The sequence below is a fragment of the Onthophagus taurus genome, chromosome 5 (assembly GCF_036711975.1).
Source record: "Onthophagus taurus isolate NC chromosome 5, IU_Otau_3.0, whole genome shotgun sequence".
In the NCBI taxonomy this organism is placed as follows: domain Eukaryota; kingdom Metazoa; phylum Arthropoda; class Insecta; order Coleoptera; family Scarabaeidae; genus Onthophagus; species Onthophagus taurus.
In genome coordinates this window covers 8,334,175-8,354,476 of record NC_091970.1, presented here as the reverse complement: position 1 = coordinate 8,354,476, position 20,302 = coordinate 8,334,175, and the positions used below count along the sequence as shown (strand labels likewise).

General features: G+C 28.9%; 1 protein-coding gene, 1 long non-coding RNA gene and 1 pseudogene across 2 annotated transcripts; 2 read left to right on the top strand and 1 right to left on the bottom strand.

Moving 5' to 3' along the window:
- The first annotated feature begins 2,016 nt into the window (after positions 1-2,016).
- Positions 2,017-3,308, top strand: LOC139429847 (uncharacterized). The gene is made up of 3 exons (XR_011640416.1): positions 2,017-2,297; positions 2,375-2,630; positions 2,990-3,308. It is a non-coding gene; the product is annotated as an uncharacterized lncRNA (long non-coding RNA).
- Positions 3,294-20,007, bottom strand: LOC111414652 (hexosaminidase D-like). The gene is made up of 8 exons (XM_023046047.2): positions 19,780-20,007; positions 19,665-19,719; positions 19,387-19,552; positions 18,659-19,334; positions 7,007-7,114; positions 6,787-6,957; positions 6,648-6,734; positions 3,294-3,665 (listed from the first exon to the last, which is right to left on the bottom strand). The coding sequence occupies exons 1-8, from the start codon at positions 19,806-19,808 to the stop codon at positions 3,467-3,469; spliced, it is 1,491 nt and encodes a 496-aa protein (XP_022901815.1). The 5' UTR covers positions 19,809-20,007; the 3' UTR covers positions 3,294-3,466.
- LOC139429846 (tigger transposable element-derived protein 1-like) lies at positions 9,582-11,854 on the top strand (annotated as a pseudogene).
- Positions 20,008-20,302: the final 295 nt, after the last annotated feature.

Here is a 20,302-nt window from a genome sequence, read left to right as displayed (position 1 = left end):
GTGTGTTTTTACACAAGTTATTAAACTATAAATTTGGGTTTCTTTAATTTTAAGAGACTCTTATTAAAAACTCAGGGTTTCGGGCAAGTTCAGGTTCAAAAGAAAATTAATCAGGTTCGACAAAAAATTCATTTAATTAAACACAAAATTTAATTAACTCGTTTTATGAGTAACAAAAAAAATGGTTTTCCTAAATTTACTTTAATAGCAATGCTTATTTACGAGAGATAAATTTTTAAATAAAATAGATAGCTGCGGTTGTCGACTGAAATATCGATATTAGAGAGAACCCGTTTATTATTTGAGAGAGAGAGAATAGGATAAAACCATATATATACTATCTCCTATATCGCTGACTAAGGCAGCAAACACTAGAGTGCAGATATATATATATATCTGTCTCTGTCGTGCCCCCGTCTACTCAAGAGACATGCGTGAACACGTGGTGAGTACGCTTTTATCCATAGATAAGATATAATATATTTGTTATATAGATGGGCAACTATAAACGTTTGATTAAAATGCGCAATTAGTTTTGGATACTGTCACCTACAGCGCTGAAATCATTGGCAGGCGGGAAATATAAATTAAATTTGTTATTTGAAAGGTTTATCGATGATTTTTTACCAAAATATTGCTTGGCGACAAAACTTTACAAACTGTGCAAAACTTTAAACACATTAAATTTTGTCGTTTACAATATTTTACAAAAAAACATGACTAGGTATTAAATTATTATTTGGTACAGAGTTTATTAAAAAGTCTTTAAATGAATAACAAAGACTTTATTCTTTAATTTTTTTATTATTATTTTTACCACATCGTTTCCTTTTAATTTTATTGCATTTATCCAATGCTGCTTCCGCATCAATCAAAGTGTACTTATTATAAAGCAACAACAACAAATCGCTTTTTCTTCAAATCGCTAGCAACTCTTCCACTGTACACAATACAACGCAATAAAAATATTACTATGTCAAACCTGGTCAAACCAGTCAAACTGACAACTCAAAAAATTGCCAAAATGGGTTCTGTAATCGAAAGCAACGCCATAAGTGACAGTATCCAGAATTAAACGTATGTTCCCAACTTCATTAATACGAGTGACTGGTGCATGCTTTTATCTTATTGGACGGTGAATTAAAAATTAATAGCAGCTGATGACCTTGATGTTTATAAATCACCAAATAAATGTTTGACACAAACATAACCTAAAATCTAAATATTTAGTTATGTATATTATAGGTTTCATGTGTATAATAAATAATAACATAATTATTAACATATTTTAGGACTAAGCAATTTAAAATGTAATTATTATTTGTTAAGAAAGTGAAGAAAATTTGTTAAAAGATGTTTTTGGGCCTAAAAATTGGTTGAGCAGGTAGAAGGAAAGATCTCAGTGTAATAAAAAGCCCTCCTTTTCTTGAAACATTTTTTTAAAAATTTAATTAATAATTACATCGATATGATGAAAATTTTATGATAGAATATTATGTACATTAAATAGTAAGTACCCTAAGTACATATTTTATATCTTTAATTAATGTAACAACTTCATTAAAGGGCGTGAGCTCACAAATTATGTTAAAAATTAATAACTATATTTTGGTACACATTTTTAATAATTACTATGTATATATGTATTAATTTAATTTTAAAGAATATAGTGTTTAATGAACAACCTACATAAAGTTGATATTTAAAGCAATATTCAACGTCAATTTCACACAAAAGTACATATATTCTAATTTATTTGATGCATCCACGATAATTTATAATTAAAGTCAATTATCTACAATAATTACATTTCAAAGCTGCATAAAATACGCGCGAAACACTGCAAACTCTTTAAAATTTACGATTCGCGCAAGCGTCTTCGCGACATGGGGGCACGACAAAGACAAAACGTGCGGTTATTATAAACATTTCGAAAAAATTTTATTAGAAAGATCGCTTCAGAATAATGTATTCTACAACCGTATAATGCTCTGATGCGGAAGATACGGGACACGCTGTATATCATAAATAGACTTTAGGTTGGAGTCAATATGTCAAACTTTTATTAGTAAATAATAAACCGATGTGATATTAGCTCAAAATAAACTCCAATAAAATGGCGATTCACAAGGCCCCATTTTGTCTAGACGGGCTCACTGTCATTTCTGGTTATTCTGTGACCGTTCTTTGAAAATAACAAATGGCCGACGTCTTAAGTTGTCATCAAACTCGTTGAAGAAAAATAGAATTAAATAAATGAACGTTATTCAAGAAAACTAATAAATCTTTACCCACAAGTAAGTATTGATCAAAATTATAGGAAACTCTTGTGAGTTATTCTTTGAGTTTGATTCTTTGATTTTTCTTTTTGTAGGTTATGTTAAATAATAAAATAAAATTATCATCCGACTCACTGTGAAAAAGAAAGGATAGGAGTTCAATGTGGTATCTGGATTATGGATTGTCTCTTGTGTTTGGGGCACTAACTAATTTTCTGGATTATCTACAGGATTCTTCTTACAGGAAATTGAACTGCTTGTTCTTCGGAAATAGGGTCTTGGATGATCTCGAAGAAGTATCAGTAGTTCTCGGAATAGGTTGTAGGATGATTCTCTTTTTATTTTAATATCGTAAGTTGATTTGACTTTAAAAAAATTATCTTAAATTTTTGAGGTTATCTCTTGAGATTCAAAATTTCTTCTATCTGACGACGTAGATTCGAAGCTGGTCCGACGACGACTCTCCCACTCCCTCTTCGCGATCTCCTTATATACCCCGGCACTCCAACTGTTTTTTCCTCGTTTCTGATTGGCTCTTAGCTTCGCGCCCTTTTCAAAATTCAAAATTCTTGCTTCGAAACTAGCGTCATCTCTTGATTTTTCTCGGAATTAACCTTCAAAATTTAATTCTTTTTTCGTTGATTTCTCCCTTATTCCTTTATGAAACGTAATAAAACTTCGTATTCAACGTTGTCTTTTCTTGTTTTTAGACATACATTGGAGTACACGCCAAATTTCAACAATGAGTAAAGTTAGAAAAATTCAAATTTAAATCAAGGATTTCTTCCTCAAAATAACGTTAAAACCTCAAAAAATGGATGAAAAATGTGCTTTAGGAGCTGAACTATAATAATTGATACTTTTGGAAGCCAACAAAACGGTTTAAGATAAGATTTTCACCAACAAAAAATCTCTCTGTCACAATTTCTAGGTTATGTTCTCTCGGTCAACTAAGAGAATGTTAAAATTATCACAATTTATTGAGGAAAAACGCAAAGGAAAATAAAACGTTTTTATATTAATACTTTATTTGTGCAAGTTTACTTACTCCATTTCCTTATTATTCTTTTTTTTTTTTGATTAAGTTCTTATCGTAATATCTATAATAGGTACATGAGAATACTTACATTATTAAAATTATATCGAGAAATATCACAAAGTCTAGTAGAAAAGTAGTTAAAAGATTTTCATAAATTGAGACTTTTTTGTCCTCGAACGCGGCACCCAAACGATAATTGCGATTCGCACTCGCACGATAATTGTCTTACGTGCTGCTTTATAGGCAAGATCAACGTTCCAATTAATTCCTCTATCGTGTACGGATAAAAGTATTGCTCCAAATTCGATTTTAAATAATTTTCGAGGGAGGAAATCTCAACGTGGAGACTAAAATTAAAAAGAATTTAATTAAACCGTACTATACTCTATATTTTTTTAATTCGGAGGAGTGTTTTCAAAAAGCGCCAAAAAGGATGATTCTAGTTCTATATCTTGTGTTAGTTCTAATGATATGAAATTAGAACTAACACTAGACCTAGAACTAGAAATATTCAAAGTTAATGTCTTTTTTGAGATAAATGCATCATGTTTGGACTCAAAGATTTTTTAATAAAGAATATATCATAAAAGAGCACCATGAAATTGTCCATTTGTCTATTATATGATAATTAACTACCTTCAGGTTTAAAATGTCAACCTCAAATTTGACATATTTGTAATCTTCATTAAAAGTCCTTTAAAATGAGTACAAACACGACATATTTATCTTCAATATTAATGAAGTTATGGTCAACTTCCGGTTAAAAATGTCAATTTTGACATATTTGTAATCGTCGTGAAAAATCCTTTAAAATAAGTCCAAACATGATACGTTTAATTCTAATATTACTCGAGATATAAGCAACTTCCGGTTTGAAATGTCAATGTCATTTTGACATATTCTTAATTTTTATAAAATGTCTTAAAATTTGTCACAAAAACAAAAATATAATAAAAAAAATCAAAAATTAAGGTTGGTATTAATATTTAAAAATTAAATTGTTAACTTCATTGTTGCTAACTTCGGGTTTAATGTTTTTTATTCCAACTTTATTGTTTTTTTGAGATAAATGCATCATGTTCGGACTTATTTTAAAGGTTTTTTAATAAAGAATACATCATGAAAGAACACCATGAAGTTGGCTATTATATGATAACTAACTTCAAGTTTAAAATGTCAACCTCAATTTTGACATATTTGCAATCTTCATTAAAAATCCTTTAAAATGAGTACAAACACGACATATTTATCTTCAATATTAATGAAGTTATGGTCAACTTCCGGTTAAGAATGTCAATTTTGACATATTTGTAATCGTCGTGAAAAATCCTTTAAAATGAGTCCAAACATGATACGTTTAATTCCAATATTAATCGAGATATAAGCAACTTCCTGTTTGAAATGTCAATGTCATTTTGATATATTCTTAATTTTTATAAAATGTGTTAAAATTTGTCACGAAAACAAAAATATAATAAAAAAAAATAAAAAATTAAGGTTGGTATTAATATTTAAATATTAAATTGCTAACTTCATTGTTGCCAACTTCGGGTTTAATGTTTTTTATTGTAACTTTTTGGTTTTTTGAGATAAATGCGTCAAGTTTGGACTTATTTTAAAGGTTTTTTAATAAAGAAGACATCATGAAAGAACACCATGACGTTGTCTATTATATGATAACTAACTTCAAGTTTAAAATGTCAACTTCAATTTTGACATATTTGCAATCTTCATTAAAAATCCTTTAAAATGAGTACAAACACGACATATTTATCTTCAATATTAATGAAGTTATGGTCAACTTCCGGTTAAGAATGCCAACGTCAATTTTGACATATTTGTAATCGTCGTGAAAAATCCTTTAAAATGAGTCCAAACATGATACGTTTAATTTCAATATTACTCGAGATATAAGCAACTTCCGGTTTGAAATGTCAATGTCATTTTGACATATTCTTAATTTTTATAAAATGTCTTAAAATTTGTCACAAAAACAAAAATATAATAAAAAAAATCAAAAATTAAGGTTGGTATTAATATTTAAAAATTAAATTGCTAACTTCATTGTTGCCAACTTCGGGTTTAACGTTTTTTATTCTAACTTTTTTGTTTTTTGAGATAAATGCATCGTGTTTGGACTCATTTTAAAGGTTTTTTAATGAAGATGACAAATATGGAAAAATTGACGTTGACGTTTCCAACCGGAAGTGATTGTATCTCCATTAATATTAAAGTTAAATATGTCGAGTTTGGACTCATTTTAAAGGATTTTTTATGAAGTTGACAAATATGTTAAAATGAAAAGTTGAAAATTCGAAATTGTGTTTTAATGCTAACTTCGGGTTTAATGTTTTTTATTCCAACATTTTTGTTTTTTGAGATAAATGCATCATGTTTGGACTTATTTTAAAGGTTTCTTTAATAAAGAATACATCATGAAAGAACACCATGACGTTGTCTATTATATAACTAACTTCAGGTTTAAAATGTCAACCTCAATTTTAACATATTTGTAATCTTCATTAAAAATCCTTTAAAATGAGTACAAACACGACATATTTATCTTCAATATTAATGAAGTTATGGTCAACTTCCGGTTAAGAATGCCAACGTCAATTTTGACATATTTGTAATCGTCGTGAAAAATCCTTTAAAATGAGTCCAAACATGATACGTTTAATTCCAATATTACTCGAGATATAAGCAACTTCCGGTTTGAAATGTCAATGTCATTTTGACATATTCTTAATTTTTATAAAATGTCTTAAAATTTGTCATAAAAAAAATCAAAAATTAAGGTTGGTATTAATATTTAAAAATTAAATTGCCAACTTCATTGTTGCCAACTTCGGGTGTAACGTTTTTTATTCTAACTTTTTTGTTTTTTGAGATAAATTCATCATGTTTGGACTCATTTTAAAGGTTTTTTAATGAAGATGACAAATATGTCAAAATTGACGTTGACGTTTCAAACCGGAAGTGATTGTATTTCCATTAATATTAAAGTTAAATATGTCGAGTTTGGACTCATTTTAAAGGATTTTTTATGAAGTTGACAAATATGTCAAAATTAAAAGTTGAAAGTTCGAACTGTAATGTTTGTTATTCTAACTTTTTTGTTTTTTAAGATAAATATGTCATGTTTGGACTCATTTTAAAGGTTATTTTATAAAAATGACAAATATAACAATAAAATTAAAGTTGACATTGAATGTTTTTTTCTTAGCCAAAAAATAGCGTTAAAAAATTACGCTTGTGTAAAATTGACTTTTCATTTTACTCCTCCGCATTAAAAAAATAGAGTATAAAGTGTATTAAAAAACACCAACTTAGCTAGTACGGGTAAAATACTTTCAATTTGCATTGGATTTGTGTAGTTATTTAACACCTGCCATTGATTAAACCAAGTGTTTATCCTAAAATTGTTTAATTAGAAATAAAAAATATTTAATTAATTCTTTTTTTTACTGATCGCTATCAATTAAGCTTCGATACTTCGACTTAATATTGGCAAACCACTCAAAACCAACTAAAATTTGCCATCCAGGAAACGATAATTGCGAAGGAATGGGAATCGGTCTTATGGGAGGTTCCATATGGAGCACCGTTTCTGTATAACCCAATACTTTACTGATTGATCTACAAAATAAAATTAATACTCCATAAAAATTTTTTTTTTATTACCCACGTATAAACATCCTGAGAATATCCTCCAGATAACCAAGTTTTCATGCACAAAAACAACGTTGGAATAGCGCAAGGTAAAATTTCGCATAACGTAGCATAATGATCATACCTAAAATAAAATTTAATTAAATTAATTTACACTGCACAAAAAAATTAGAGGAACACTTTTTCTCGAAATCTGTAAATGTAAACGTTTCTATATCTTATAATATAAGGCTTAATGGCGTCTATAACAATTTATTATCAGAATGTGCGTGGCCTTAGAACCAAACTGAGTACTTTAGGTTATTTCTCCAACATTATTATGGTGCCTTATGGCGTACCGCAGGGTAGCCACTTAGGTCCTCTCCTATTTAATATTTACATTAATGACATCTTTGAGGTCATAATCACCTATTAACTCACCTATGGATTGCTCCGAGTTACAACGCGATATATCTAAATATATTTTAAACGGCTTTTAAAGTTAATAAGTTGTCGCCATCGTTTTTAGGAACTTTCGTCGCGTTGTAGTACCAATCTGTGATATTGGTTGCATACTTTGTTGGGTACAATAATTAATTAACACACTGTATATAACCAGAGCTGTTACAAGTACAAAGGAAAAGTACTCCCAGTAATAGGTAACAAATATTTTTTGTGAAGTAATAAGTAATTTTACTTGAAACTATAAAATTTCAAGTACCCAGTACAAAGTAATTATAACCCTTGAATGTACAATACATATATCTTGTATTTTTAAATAATTCTCTTGTACTGTAACAGTGTTATTGAAACTTATCATTTTCCAGAAATTTCTACACATATTTCGATTTTTATAACATTTTGCAAAATTTTCCAAATATATCTAGAGATTTTGAAAAAATTTCCTAAAATGTTCAAAGGCATCCTGTAATTTCTGAGTGATTTCCAATAATATCCAAGAAAAAAGGATATCCAATAATCCATTAATAATATCTAGGATTTTAACGATTCTCAAAGATTCAAATAAGCATTTCCAAGTATTCCCATAAGATTTTCAAAGATACCATTCGAATTTCCCAGGATATTTGAGGATTCGAACGAGTTTCCAGAGATTTCTATAGATATTCAGGTTTTATGAAAATTTCCAAATACATCCAAAGATTTTGTAGCAATTTCCTACAATTTTCAAACATAACCAAATATTTCTAAACATTTCAAGGGATATTCGCAAATTTATACGAATTTCTTAGGATTTTTGAATGTATCCAAGGTTTTTGAATGATTTTTTTAGATAAATTAGAAGAATTTCCAAGGATATCCAATGATTATTACGAATGTCCAGGACTTTTAATTCTTCCCAAACACTTATGTGTGCATTTTCTAATATTTCCAAGAGATTTCCAAAAGATTTCAACGGATTTTTAAGTATACCATAAAAATTTCTCAGAATACGTAAAGTTATCTAAGATTTTGCAGATTTCTTCAAAATTACAAGTTTTTAGAAGATTTTATAGGAATTTCCAAACGTATCTAGGGATTTTGAAACGATTTCCAATAATTTTCATCGTCAATTGGGTATTTCTAAAAATTTTAAAGAATTTAAACACATTTTCAAAGCTATCCATCAATTTTTAGGAATATCTTAGGATTTTTGAGTGTATCCAAGATTTTTGAAAGATTTTTTAGAAAAATTAGAAAGATTTCCAAGGATATCCAATGATTATTACGAATGTCCAGGACTTTTAACTCTTCCCAAACACTTATGTGTGCATTTTTTAATATTTCCAGGAGATTTCCAAAAGATTTCAACGGATTTTTAAGTATACCATAAAAATTTCTCAGAATACCTAAAATTATCTAGGATTTTGCAGATTTCTTCAAAATTTCAAGTTTTTAGAAGATTTTATAGGAATTTCCAAACATATCTAGGGATTTTGAAACGATTTCCAATAATTTTCATTATCAACTGGGTATTTCTAAAAATTTTAAGGAATTTAGACACATTTTCAAAGCTACCCATCGATTTTTAGGAATATCTTAGGATTTTTGAGTGTATCCAAGATTTTTGAATGATTTTTTAGAAAAATTAGGATTTCCAAGGATATCCAATCATTATTACGAATGTCTAGGACTTTTAATTCTTCCCAGACACTTATGTGTGCATTTTTTAATATTTCTAGGAGATTTCCAAAAGATTTCAACGGATTTTTAAGTATACCATAAAAATTTCTCAGAATACCTAAAGTTATCTAAGATTTTGCAGATTTCTTCAAAATTTCAAGTTTTTAGAAGATTTTATAGAAATTTCCAAACATATCTAGGGATTTTGAAATGATTTCCAATAATTTTCATAGTCAACTGGTTATTTCTAAAAATTTTAAGGAATTTAGACACATTTTCAAAGCTATCCAGCGATTTTTACGGATATCTTAGGATTTTTGAGTGTATCCAATGTTTTTGAATGATTTTTTTAGAAAAATTAGAAGAATTTCCAAGGATATCCAATGATTATTACGAATGTCTAGGACTTTTAATTCTTCCCAAACACTTATGTGTGCATTTTTTAATATTTCTAGGAGATTTCCAAAAGATTTCAACGGATTTTTAAGTACAGTGAGCGCTCACTTAACGTACACAATGCGTTCCTGAGTTTCCGTACGTATAACGAATGTACGTTAAACGAACACGAAATATCCATAAGAATACGTATATTTATGTTTAATTGGTTCCAAGATGATCTTTGTTCGCACGAACGTACAAACTTGTTCGTACGAACGTACACTTACGGCCGACTCGGGACTTTCCTACTTTGCTCGTTACACTACTCTATTTTACCACATTTTGCATAGGAGATTTACCGAAAGAGACCGGACGAAAAAATATCTTTGTGAATTCAATTGATACACGGCCTGAGTTCGCTTCAGATCGTTTCAGACATCGTCCGCGTCAATACATTTCGATCAAACGAGATTTTGGAAATAAAAAGTTGAAAATGAATAAAAGGAAAGGTGACCGCGAGATAAAACAAGGTTCGAAAAGAAGAAAACCGATTACTTTTGCTGAAAAACTGAAAATTATTGAAATGGCAGAGAAGGGTGAAAAACTAGCGGAAATAGGAAGACGTTTAGGATACAGTAGATCAACAGTTAACACAATAGTAAAATCAAAAGAATGTTTGAAGTGTTATGTTAAAGATGGGGTAAATCTTCAACAAACTTCAGGTACTCGTATACGCTCTAATGTGATGGAAGAAATGGAGGGGACTTTGAAAGTTTGGTTAGACTCTCAATTACACAGAAATATTCCTTTAAGTCTTTCTGCTATCCAACAAAAAGCTAAGGAAATTTATTCAGAATTAAGAAAAAAATGGATGAGAACGCAACTGATACGTTTAATGCAAGTTGGGGATGGTTTAGAAGATTTAAAATCAGGGCCAACTTAATTAAAGTGAAATTGACAGGAGAAGCAGCGAGTGCAGACTCTAACGCTGCTAGTGAATTTATAGCAACACTAAAAGCTATTGTCCATGATGGAAATTACAGTCCACATCAAATCTTTAATGTTGACGAAACGGGATTGTTTTGGAAGAAGATGCCTTCCAACACATATATCACTAAAGATGAGAAACGTATGCCGGGATATAAAGCTGCCAAAGATCGTCTAACGTTATTACTAGGTGGTAACGCGGCAGGTGATTTTAAATTGAAGCCAATATTGGTTTACCATAGTGAAAATCCGAGAGCGCTTAAAGGTGTATCAAAGTCATCAATGCCAGTGATTTGGAAATCAAATCGTAAAGCTTGGGTCACGAAATCTGTATTTGAAGATTGGTATAGAAACAACTTTATTCCAGAAGTGAAAGATTACTGCTCTAAAAACAACTTAGCGTTTAAAGCATTACTACTTCTTGATAATGCCCCAGGGCATCCAATAACGTTAAATGAGTATTTTTGCCACCAAATACGACATCATTAATCCAACCGATGGACCAAACCGTTATAGCCGCGTTTAAGAAATATTATTTACGTGCAACTATGGTAAGCATGATTAAAGCTATTGATGATAATAAGGAATTAACGGTTAAGTCTTATTGGAAAGATTACAATATTCATAATGGAATTAAAAATATATCTGCCTCTTGGGATGAAGTTAAAGAAACGACAATGAAAAGAGCGTGGAAAAAGTTGTGCCCGCAATTTGTTTATGACGAAGGAACAAATGTTGAAAATCTTCAAAACGAAGTTGTAGAAGGCGTGATAGAAATTGGAACGCGCTTAGGCTTGGAAATAAACGAAGAAGATATCGAAGAGTTAATAGAATCACATGACGAAGAGTTGTCTATCGAAGATCTCATGGAATTACAAAAGACAGATAATGTCGAAACGAATGACGATGGCGCTGTTGAAGACCTGCCCAAAGAAAATGTATTAAACTTAGAAACTTTAAGTGAAATTTTAAATAAAATCTAAAATCTCGCCGATGTCATAGAGAATGTAGACCCAAATATGGAACGAAGTTCTAATGTTGTAGGTATGCTCCGTGATGCGTTTACTTGTTACAAAACCATGTACATAGAGAAAAAGAAGACTGGCCTTAGGCAATTAACCTTAAAACAATTTTTAACTAAAAAAACTTAAGAATCGATAAGTTAATAATCGTTTATTTATAACTTTTTAAATTAGAATAAAATGTAAAAGTAACGTTCTTACTTTTCTAGTTTTATTTGAATTCAATCATTCACTTTCTATAAAAAAAATAAAGAAATTGAATCGCCGATGTACGTTAATGCGGATGACAAATGTACGTTGTACGAACACGAGGTCATAAAACGTCTTGTACGTATCTGCGAACGTACGTAAAGCGGGCGTACGTTAAGCGGGCGTTGACTGTATACCATAAAATTTCTCAGAATACCTAAAGTTATCTAAGATTTTGCAGATTTCTTCAAAATTTCAAGTTTTTAGAAGATTTTATAAGAATTTCCAAACATATCTAGGGATTTTGAAACGATTTCCAATAATTTTCATCATCAACTGGGTATTTCTAAAAATTTTAAGGAATTTAGACACATTTTCAAAGCTATCCATCGATTTTTAGGAATATCTTAGGATTTTTGAGTGTATCCAAGGTTTTTGAAAGATTTTTTAGAAAAATTAGAAGAATTTCCAAGGATATCCAATCATTATTACGAATGTCTAGGACTTTTAATTCTTCCCAGACACTTATGTGTGCATTTTTTAATTTTTCTAGGAGATTTCCAAAAGATTTCAACGGATTTTTAAGTATACCATAAAAATTTCTCAGAATACCTAAAGTTATCTAAGATTTTGCAGATTTCTTCAAAATTACAAGTTTTTAGAAGATTTTATAGGAATTTCCAAACGTATCTAGGGATTTTGAAACGATTTCCAATAATTTTCATCGTCAACTGGGTATTTCTAAAAATTTTAAGGAATTTAGACACATTTTCAAAGCTATCCATCGATTTTTAGGAATATCTTAGGATTTTTGAGTGTATCCAAGGTTTTTGAAAGATTTTTTAGAAAAATTAGAAGAATTTCCAAGGATATCCAATCATTATTACGAATGTCTAGGACTTTTAATTCTTCCCAGACACTTATGTGTGCATTTTTTAATTTTTCTAGGAGATTTCCAAAAGATTTCAACGGATTTTTAAGTATACCATAAAAATTTCTCAGAATACCTAAAGTTATCTAAGATTTTGCAGATTTCTTCAAAATTTCAAGTTTTTAGAAGATTTTATAGGAATTTTCAAACATATCTAAGGATTTTGAAACGATTTCCAATAATTTTCATCGTCAACTGGGTATTTCTAAAAATTTTAAAGAATTTAGACACATTTTCAAAGCTACCCATCGATTTTTAGGAATATCTTAGGGTTTTTGAATGTATCCAAGATTTTTGAATGATTTTTTAGAAAAATTAGGATTTCCAAGGATATCCAATGATTATTACGAATGTCCAGGACTTTTAATTCTTCCCAAACACTTATGTGTGCATTTTTTAATATTTCCAGGTGATTTCCAAAAGATTTCAACGGATTTTTAAGTATACCATAAAAATTTCTCAGAATACCTAAAGTTATCTAAGATTTTGCAGATTTCTTCAAAATTTCAAGTTTTTAAAAGATTTTATAGGAATTTCCAAACATATCTAGGGATTTTGAAACGATTTCCAATAATTTTCATCGTCAACTGGGTATTTCTAAAAATTTTAAAGAATTTAGACACATTTTCAAAGCTACCCATCGATTTTTAGGAATATCTTAGGATTTTTGAATGTATCCAAGATTTTTGAATGATTTTTTAGAAAAATTAGAAAGATTTCCAAGGATATCCAATAATTATTACGAATGTCTAGGACTTTTAAGTCTTCCCAGACACTTATGTGTGCATTTTTTAATATTTCTAGGAGATTTCCAAAAGATTTCAACGGATTTTTAAGTATACCATAAAAATTTCTCAGAATACCTAAAGTTATCTAAGATTTTGCAGATTTCTTAAAAATTTCAAGTTTTTAGAAGATTTTATAGGAATTTCCAAACATATCTAGGGATTTTGAAACGATTTCCAATTATTTTCATCGTCAACTGGGTATTTCCAAAATTTTTAAGGAATTTAGACACATTTTCAAAGCTATCCATCGATTTTTACGGATAGCTTAGGATTTTTAAGTGTATCCAAGATTTTTGAATGATTTTTTAGAAAAATTAGAAGGATTTTCAAGGATATCTTAATTCTTCCCGGACTTTTAATTCTTCCCAAACACTTATGTGTGCATTATTTAATATTTCCAGGAGATTTCCAAAAGATTTCAACAGATTTTTAAGTATACCATAAAAATTTCTCAGAATACCTAAAGTCATCTAAGATTTTGCAGATTTCTTCAAAATTTCAAGTTTTTAGAAGATTTTATAGGAATTTCCAAACATATCTAGGGATTTTGAAACGATTTCCAATAATTTTCATCGTCAACTGGGTATTTCTAAAAATTTTAAAGAATTTAGACACATTTTCAAAGCTACCCATCGATTTTTAGGAATATCTTAGGATTTTTGAATGTATCCAAGATTTTTGAATGATTTTTTAGAAAAATTAGAAAGATTTCCAAGGATATCCAATCATTATTACGAATGTCTAGGACTTTTAATTCTTCCCAGACACTTATGTGTGCATTTTTTAATTTTTCTAGGAGATTTCCAAAAGATTTCAACGGATTTTTAAGTATACCATAAAAATTTCTCAGAATACCTAAAGTTATCTAAGATTTTGCAGATTTCTTCAAAATTACAAGTTTTTAGAAGATTTTATAGGAATTTCCAAACGTATCTAGGGATTTTGAAACGATTTCCAATAATTTTCATCGTCAACTGGGTATTTCTAAAAATTTTAAGGAATTTAGACACATTTTCAAAGCTACCCATCGATTTTGAGGAATATCTTAGGATTTTTTAGTGTATCCAAGGTTTTTGAATGATTTTTTAGAAAAATTAGAAAGATTTCCAAGGATATCCAATCATTATTACGAATGTCTAGGACTTTTAATTCTTCCCAGACACTTATGTGTGCATTTTTTAATATTTCTAGGAGATTTCCAAAAGATTTCAACGGATTTTTAAGTATACCATAAAAATTTCTCAGAATACCTAAAGTTATCTAAGATTTTGCAGATTTCTTCAAAATTTCAAGTTTTTAGAAGATTTTATAGAAATTTCCAAACATATCTAGGGATTTTGAAATGATTTCCAATAATTTTCATAGTCAACTGGTTATTTCTAAAAATTTTAAGGAATTTAGACACATTTTCAAAGCTATCCAGCGATTTTTACGGATATCTTAGGATTTTTGAGTGTATCCAATGTTTTTGAATGATTTTTTTAGAAAAATTAGAAGAATTTCCAAGGATATCCAATGATTATTACGAATGTCTAGGACTTTTAATTCTTCCCAAACACTTATGTGTGCATTTTTTAATATTTCTAGGAGATTTCCAAAAGATTTCAACGAATTTTTAAGTATACCATAAAAATTTCTCAGAATACCTAAAGTTATCTAAGATTTTGCAGATTTCTTAAAAATTTCAAGTTTTTAGAAGATTTTATAGGAATTTCCAAACATATCTAGGGATTTTGAAACGATTTCCAATAATTTTCATCGTCAACTGGGTATTTCTAAAAATTTTAAAGAATTTAGACACATTTTCAAAGCTACCCATCGATTTTTAGGAATATCTTAGGATTTTTGAGTGTATCCAAGATTTTTTAGAAAAATTAGAAAGATTTCCAAGGATATCCAATAATTATTACGAATGTCTAGGACTTTTAATTCTTCCCAGACACTTATGTGTGCATTTTTTAATATTTCCAGGAGATTTCCAAAAGATTTCAACGGATTTTTAAGTATACCATAAAAATTTCTCAGAATACCTAAAATTATCTAGGATTTTGCAGATTTCTTCAAAATTTCAAGTTTTTAGAAGATTTTATAAAAATTTCCAAACATATCTAGGGATTTTGAAACGATTTCCAATAATTTTCATCATCAACTGGGTATTTCTAAAAATTTTAAAGAATTTAGACACATTTTCAAAGCTACCCATCGATTTTTAGGAATATCTTAGGATTTTTGAGTGTATCCAAGATTTTTTAGAAAAATTAGAAAGATTTCCAAGGATATCCAATAATTATTACGAATGTCTAGGACTTTTAATTCTTCCCAGACACTTATGTGTGCATTTTTTAATATTTCCAGGAGATTTCCAAAAGATTTCAACGGATTTTTAAGTATACCATAAAAATTTCTCAGAATACCTAAAGTTATCTAAGATTTTGCAGATTTCTTCAAAATTTCAAGTTTTTAAAAGATTTTATAGGAATTTCCAAACATATCTAGGGATTTTGAAACGATTTCCAATAATTTTCATCGTCAACTGGGTATTTCTAAAAATTTTAAAGAATTTAGACACATTTTCAAAGCTACCCATCGATTTTTAGGAATATCTTAGGATTTTTGAATGTATCCAAGATTTTTGAATGATTTTTTAGAAAAATTAGAAAGATTTCCAAGGATATCCAATAATTATTACGAATGTCTAGGACTTTTAAGTCTTCCCAGACACTTATGTGTGCATTTTTTAATATTTCTAGGAGATTTCCAAAAGATTTCAACGGATTTTTAAGTATACCATAAAAATTTCTCAGAATACCTAAAGTTATCTAAGATTTTGCAGATTTCTTCAAAATTTCAAGTTTTTAGAAGATTTTATAGGAATTTCCAAACATATCTAGGGATTTTGAAACGATTTTTAATAATTTTCATCATCAACTGGGTATTTCTAAAAATTTTAAGGAATTTAGACACATTTTCAAAGCTACCCATCGATTTTTAGGAATATCTTAGGATTTTTGAGTGTATCCAAGGTTTTTGAATGATTTTTTAGAAAAATTAGAAGAATTTCCAAGGATATCCAATGATTATTACGAATGTCTAGGACTTTTAATTCTTCCCAGACACTTATGTGTGCATTTTTTAATATTTCCAGGAGATTTCTAAAAGATTTCAACGGATTTTGAAGTATACCATAAAAATGTCTCAGAATACCTAAAGTTATCTAGGATTTTGCAGATTTCTTCAAAATTTCAAGTTTTAGAAGATTTTATAGGAATTTCCAAACATATCTAGGGATTTTGAAACGATTTCCAATAATTTTCATCGTCAACTGGGTATTTCCAAAATTTTTAAGGAATTTAGACACATTTTCAAAGCTATCCATCGATTTTTACGGATAGCTTAGGATTTTTAAGTGTATCCAAGATTTTTGAATGATTTTTTAGAAAAATTAGAAGGATTTTCAAGGATATCTTAATTCTTCCCGGACTTTTAATTCTTCCCAAACACTTATGTGTGCATTTTTTAATATTTCCAGGAGATTTCCAAAAGATTTCAACGGATTTTTAAGTATACCATAAAAATTTCTCAGAATACCTAAAATTATCTAGAATTTTGCAGATTTCTTCAAAATTTCAAGTTTTTAGAAGATTTTATAGGAATTTCCAAACATATCTAGGGATTTTGAAACGATTTCCAATAATTTTCATCGTCAACTGGGTATTTCTAAAAATTTTAAAGAATTTAGACACATTTTCAAAGTTATCCATCGATTTTTAGGAATATCTTAGGATTTTTGAGTGTATCCAAGGTTTTTGAATGATTTTTTAGCAAAATTAGAAAGATCTCCAAGGATATCTTAATTCTTCCCGGACTTTTAATTCTTCCCAAACACTTATGTGTGCATTTTCTAATATTTCCAAGAGATTTCGAAAAGATTTCAACAGATTTTTAAGTATACCATAAAAATTTCTCAGAATACCTAAAGTTATCTAAGATTTTGCAGATTTCTTCAAAATTTCAAGTTTTTAGAAGATTTTATAGGAATTTCCAAACATATCTAGGGATTTTGAAACGACTTCCAATAATTTTCATCATCAACTGGTTATTTCTAAAAATTTTAAGGAATTTAAACACATTTTCAAAGCTACCCATCGATTTTTAGGAATATCTTAGGATTTTTGAGTGTATCCAAGATTTTTGAATGATTTTTTAGAAAAATTAGGATTTCCAAGGATATCCAATCATTATTATGAATGTGTAGGACTTTTAATTCTTCCCAAACACTTATGTGTGCATTTTTTAATATTTCCAGGAGATTTCCAAAAGATTTCAACGGATTTTTAAGTATACCATAAAAATTTCTCAGAATACCTAAAGTTATCTAAGATTTTGCAGATTTCTTCAAAATTTCAAGTTTTTAGAAGATTTTATAAGAATTTCCAAACATATCTAGGGATTTTGAAACGATTTCCAATAATTTTCATAATCAACTGGGTATTACAAAAAATTTTAAGGAATTTAGACACATTTTCAAAGCTACCCATCGATTTTTAGGAATATCTTAGGATTTTTGAATGTATCCAAGATTTTTGAGTGATTTTTTAGAAAAATTAGGATTATTACGAATGTCTAGGACTTTTAATTCTTCCCAGACACTTATGTGTGCATTTTTTAATATTTCCAGGAGATTTCCAAAAGATTTCAACGGATTTTTAAGTATACCATAAAAATATTTCAAAATACCTAAAGTTATCTAGAATTTTGCAGAGATTTCTTCAAAATTTCAAATTTTTAGAATATTTTAAAGAATAAAAAATTTTAAGGAATTTAGACACATTTTCTAAGCTATCCATCAATTTTTATGGATACCTAAAGATTCTTGTAGTATTTTCATTAAATATTTCATAGAATTCCTAAGATTATCTAGGATTTTGAAGAAAACTTTAAAAAATTGTTATTTTACTTATTATTGAAAGTACTGGAAGTAAATAAACTACTTGGAGTAAACAAATAGTTCTTCAAGTACTTCTTATGTCAAACAAGTAACAAGTATCCAGTACAATTTAAGCTAAATACTGAAAATACAAGTATTAAGTACCTACAGTTTGAAAGTACTGGCAGTAAATTACTTACTAAGTAAAAAAGTGTTGAATAAATTAAATTTTTACTGCAAGTAGCTCAACTCTGAATGTAACTTATTATTTAAAACATTACAGGTTTCGTAAAAATTGTTCCCCTAATTATTTTTGAGCTAATTAAACAAAATTTTTATAATTTACCTTGACCACCCTGTTAAAACAATCCCTCTAAAATTCAAAACCTTCCCCACATGCATCCCTAACTCAGATAACCACGCCTCATGATTACTAACATGGAATTTATGGACAGGAAGAATTTGACAACTGCTTGTAGCCCCTTTAAAAGCAGTTGCAGCCCAAACATTTGTAAAAACATTCCCATACTTTTCCCATAATTGCCCTCCTAATTGAAAAGTATCCCTACTATTATAATGCCAAATCATTGGTTCAACCAAATTTCCAATGTAGTATTCTTGAAGAATGTTCTCATCAATTGTTCGTAGCATATCATCCCAAATGATAACTCGCAAATTTGGGTAATTTTCTTTGATGTATTGAGCAACTTCGGTTACATGATCTAAATAAAGAGCAGCTTTTCCATATTTATTTGATTGTACTCGTTTTGAGCAAGCCTGGCACAACCCCATGTGCCAAACTTCATCAGCCCCAATATGAAGGTATTGGATGTTTGGGTGGAAAGAGACAATTTGTTTAATTAGACTCCGTACAAGCGACATTGTACCACTATTACTTGGACACATGGAACTTGGATAAGCTTCAACTTCGCGTAATCCCCTCCATTGTTCATATTTTAATACAAATTCCATATGCCCAAATGTTTGTACTAAGGGTATTATTTCTAACCCACAATCAGCAGCTAATAAAAATAATAAATAAATTAAATTTGATTTATATTAAACAACTTTTACCTAATTCAAGTATATGCCTTGCTTCTTCTATTGTGTACGGTGCTCCACTTGCTTGGGCACTGTTCGACAAACCCCCAATTTGAAGCAATTCTTTCGTGTACGGAAACGTATCCTCCCATTCTAAAAGAATCCCCGTCGCTCCGATATCTTTTATTAAAGGAAAAAACTACAATAAAAAAAGAAAGAACGAAAATAAATCGTAAATAAATCAATGAGTTACATCATCAATGTTGACATTGCGCAATAACCTAAAAATTAAAAAAACAACAACAACCAACCTTCTCGAGATAACTCGGTTTCGGCGGGGCCCCTTTAAAATCCAAATGGATCAATCTAAAATGTAAAACGCACGTTTTAATTACGAACGAATTAATTTTTCGTTAAAAAAATCACCTGTGAGTACCAAATGTCAAAGTGTCCATGACGCTTAACCTCACTTTTGTTCGCTTTTGTTGTCGTCGCTGTCAAATGTAAAAAGTAAAAAGCACATTTATCGATTTGTTTGTAAACATTTCCTACTTTTTATGAATTTCGAAATAAATCTTGCATTATTTTTTTTATTAAACTGAAAATTTAGTTTTTGACCTAAAATTTTTTTAATTTTAATGATAAACGAGAATTTTTAATCGAATATGTCAAATGTCAAATATGATTTTTAAAATCAAATTAACCTTAAAATTAATTATTGATATTATTTGCGTTAAAATGCTTAATTTTTTAGATGTATTACACGCAATCCAACACACTTAAATGACACTGTCCTTAGGATAAGTCTCAAAAAGTAGACGCTTTTTTCTATAACCTGTCAAATTATTGTAAAGTTGGCAAAATTAACGGGGAATTTTGTTTTATCATGTTTTGAATTAAATATGTCACAATGACGTTTATTTGAACTTTTCTTATTCAAAAAGTGAAA